This window comes from Morchella importuna (assembly GCF_003444635.1).
Source record: "Morchella importuna strain M04M26 chromosome Unknown Morimp01GS004, whole genome shotgun sequence".
In the NCBI taxonomy this organism is placed as follows: Eukaryota; Fungi; Ascomycota; class Pezizomycetes; order Pezizales; family Morchellaceae; genus Morchella; species Morchella importuna.
In genome coordinates, this window is record NW_025763401.1 from 786120 (window position 1) to 788794 (window position 2675).

The window sequence follows — 2675 nt, forward strand, 5'->3', positions numbered from 1 at the left end:
TTGACAGTATTAGGCCATTGAAGCGTATTAGAGCGTATTTGACAACTGTCGATTTCGACAATTGACTGTTCGGCTTTGACAGTTGACTGTTCGGCTTTGACAGTTGCGGGTCGCAAAATTGACATTATACTTCACGAACTCTCAAATTATTTACTAGGTCTCGACCATTATCAGTGGTGACGAGATCGAGACATAAGGCCTTTTGCGCATTGATAGAGTCCAGCTCCAAGTTCTGGTACCATGTGCCGATACCCTTATCAATTAAAATTGACGGTTCGGCAAACTGCTATTGTAGTCGGCGAACTGTCAATTGTCGGAATCGACAGTTGTCAAATACGCTCTATTGAAGTGCACATCTTGAAGTGCACGTCTTAAGTCTAGCAGGAGAATGACTCAATAATGACTAATAATATGATGATCCCTGTTCAACTTTAGGCACACGTATATCATCCCTCCTGTCTATGTAGCCAGGGTCCAGATCCGTACTACGCACCCTACTCTACCTAGTTAGTATATGTACATATTCTACTCCACATACACAATCTACCGGCACCCAATAGATCGAAAACGGAGCACCGTGTCTTCATACCATAGGTCACCTTGGATCCGATTAGTAGCTACATAGGCTACTAAATATTCCTTGAGTTCCAACCAGCTCATGCTCTCTCCACGGCGAGTGAAATATCTTTTGCTCAACATGACTCTTCTCCTCTTTACCGCGTCAGCTATGATATGTTTATTGGCCTCTATCGTGTTCCTGCTTAACCCGCAGGCTTCATATTCGTTACCAAACTCTTTACAGGGTTTACAGGCAGCGCTTCCTTCATATCTACAAATTCACCACGGGGGTTGGTGGTCGGGTGAGCCGGATTACCAGGCTGCTTCAGGACACACCGTTGACAAAGATGAATGGAATTTACTTTATCACTTGGGCGGGAATGGTCCTTGGGTAGAGAAGGTTGATGGTGTCGTGGAAGGGGGAATACAGGTACCGGATGGATGTGAGGTTGATATGGTGCACATGGTAAGTTACTTCTTCGCTTATCTGACGGGAGGTGGGAGGTACCTGTATCTATGGTTGTTAATTTCTACGCTAGATGTCACGGCATGGAGAGCGTTTCCCTACACAGAAGGCTGGCAACAGTATGTGTCGTATCCCAGGAAACAATTAACTCTGACTAGTCAAATTAACGGAATACATTCTACAGGAATGATAAGTCTACTTGAGAGGATCTCAGAAGTCAAATCCACTGGAAAGGAACTCAAAGGCGCGCTTGAATTCTTAAACGACTGGGAATATTTTACGAACTGTGAGTCGATATATAGTAATGTGGTTTACAAAATATATATCTTACTAACCAAACTCCACAGCTCCTGGCGAGCATTTTGAACAACTCACTACTACCGGCCCTTATGCTGGTGTCCTAGAGGCCTTTACAACTGGAGTCAAGCTTCACACCCGTTATGGGCATCTATGGAACGAAACTCTCCACGGCCGGACAACAGTTTGGGCTAGTGAATGTGATCGAGTAATCGATACTGCTAGATACTTTTCCGCTGGGTTTTTTGGACTGGATCCTAAAGCTTCAAAGCTTGAAATCGTTAGTGAGGCCGCCAATAAAGGAGGTGACACGTTGACACCTGGGTATTTATCCCACCTTCTTTCTTTTTTACAGGCCCCAACCAATCACAGAAACGCAACCTCCCGGGAATTGGGTGCTGATGAAATACAAATTTCCTGGAATTGACGCTGACTTGCATAGCGACACTTGCATAAAATACGCCCAGGATGAGGAAGAAGGCCATGATTATGGTTATGAAATGCTTTACAAGTATCGAGCGACATACCTCAGCGATATCTCGAAAAGACTAGCAAATGACAATGAAGGATTTGATTTTACCGACTCTGAAATTTACAGCATGCAGGAAATGTGTGGATTCGAAACTACAGTGAGAGGATCTAGTAAATGGTGCGATGTCTTCACGAAAGAAGAGTGGCTCTCATTCGAGTATGCGAGAGATGTGATACACTACTACAGGGCTGGTCCAGGTAATAAATATGCCAAGTCGATGGGTTGGCTTTGGTTAAATGCTACTGCAAATCTCATTGCCGAAGGACCAGATACCGCAGGATCGCTTTATTTCAGCTTGTAAGTTACTTTGCAATTCCCTCCCCACCTCATAATTTATACATTAACGGTAATTTTAGTGTTCATGACGGGGATATAGTTCCTATGCTCGCAGCTCTCGGTCTCTTTGAGGATGCTGAGCAGCTACCTGTTGACAGAATTGCCAAAGATAGAAAGTGGAAAACCTCTCAGATAACACCCATGGGCGGCCGTATTATCTTTGAACGCATGAACTGTGCTGTTAAAGGCTCTGGAGAGGGGGATATTTATATTCGCCTCAATGTCAACGATGGTATTGTAGCACTCGAGGGCTGTAACGACGGTCCCGGTAAAAGCTGCCCATTGAACAGCTTCTTGAAGCATGTCAAGACCAGAGGGGAGATCGGTGGTGATTTTAGGAAAACTTGCGGGCTGGCTGAAGATGCAGCTGACCGTCTAACATTCTTACGACAGCCGATGGGAAAGATGGAAGAGGTTGAGGTAGTTGCTGTTGAGGCGGTAAAGGAGAAGGAGAAGGAGAAGAAAAAGAGATTTTGGGGAATGTAA

At 44.7% G+C, this 2675-nt stretch overlaps 1 protein-coding gene across 1 annotated transcript; it reads left to right on the forward strand.

Moving 5' to 3' along the window:
* Positions 1–697: 697 nt before the first annotated feature.
* Positions 698–2675, forward strand: LAJ45_02356 (uncharacterized protein; the record flags this gene model as incomplete). The annotated part of the gene is made up of 6 exons (XM_046111947.1): positions 698–1024; positions 1098–1143; positions 1209–1310; positions 1372–1645; positions 1764–2150; positions 2210–2675. 6 exons carry the CDS (start codon positions 698–700, stop codon positions 2673–2675), a joined length of 1602 nt encoding a protein of 533 aa, XP_045974847.1.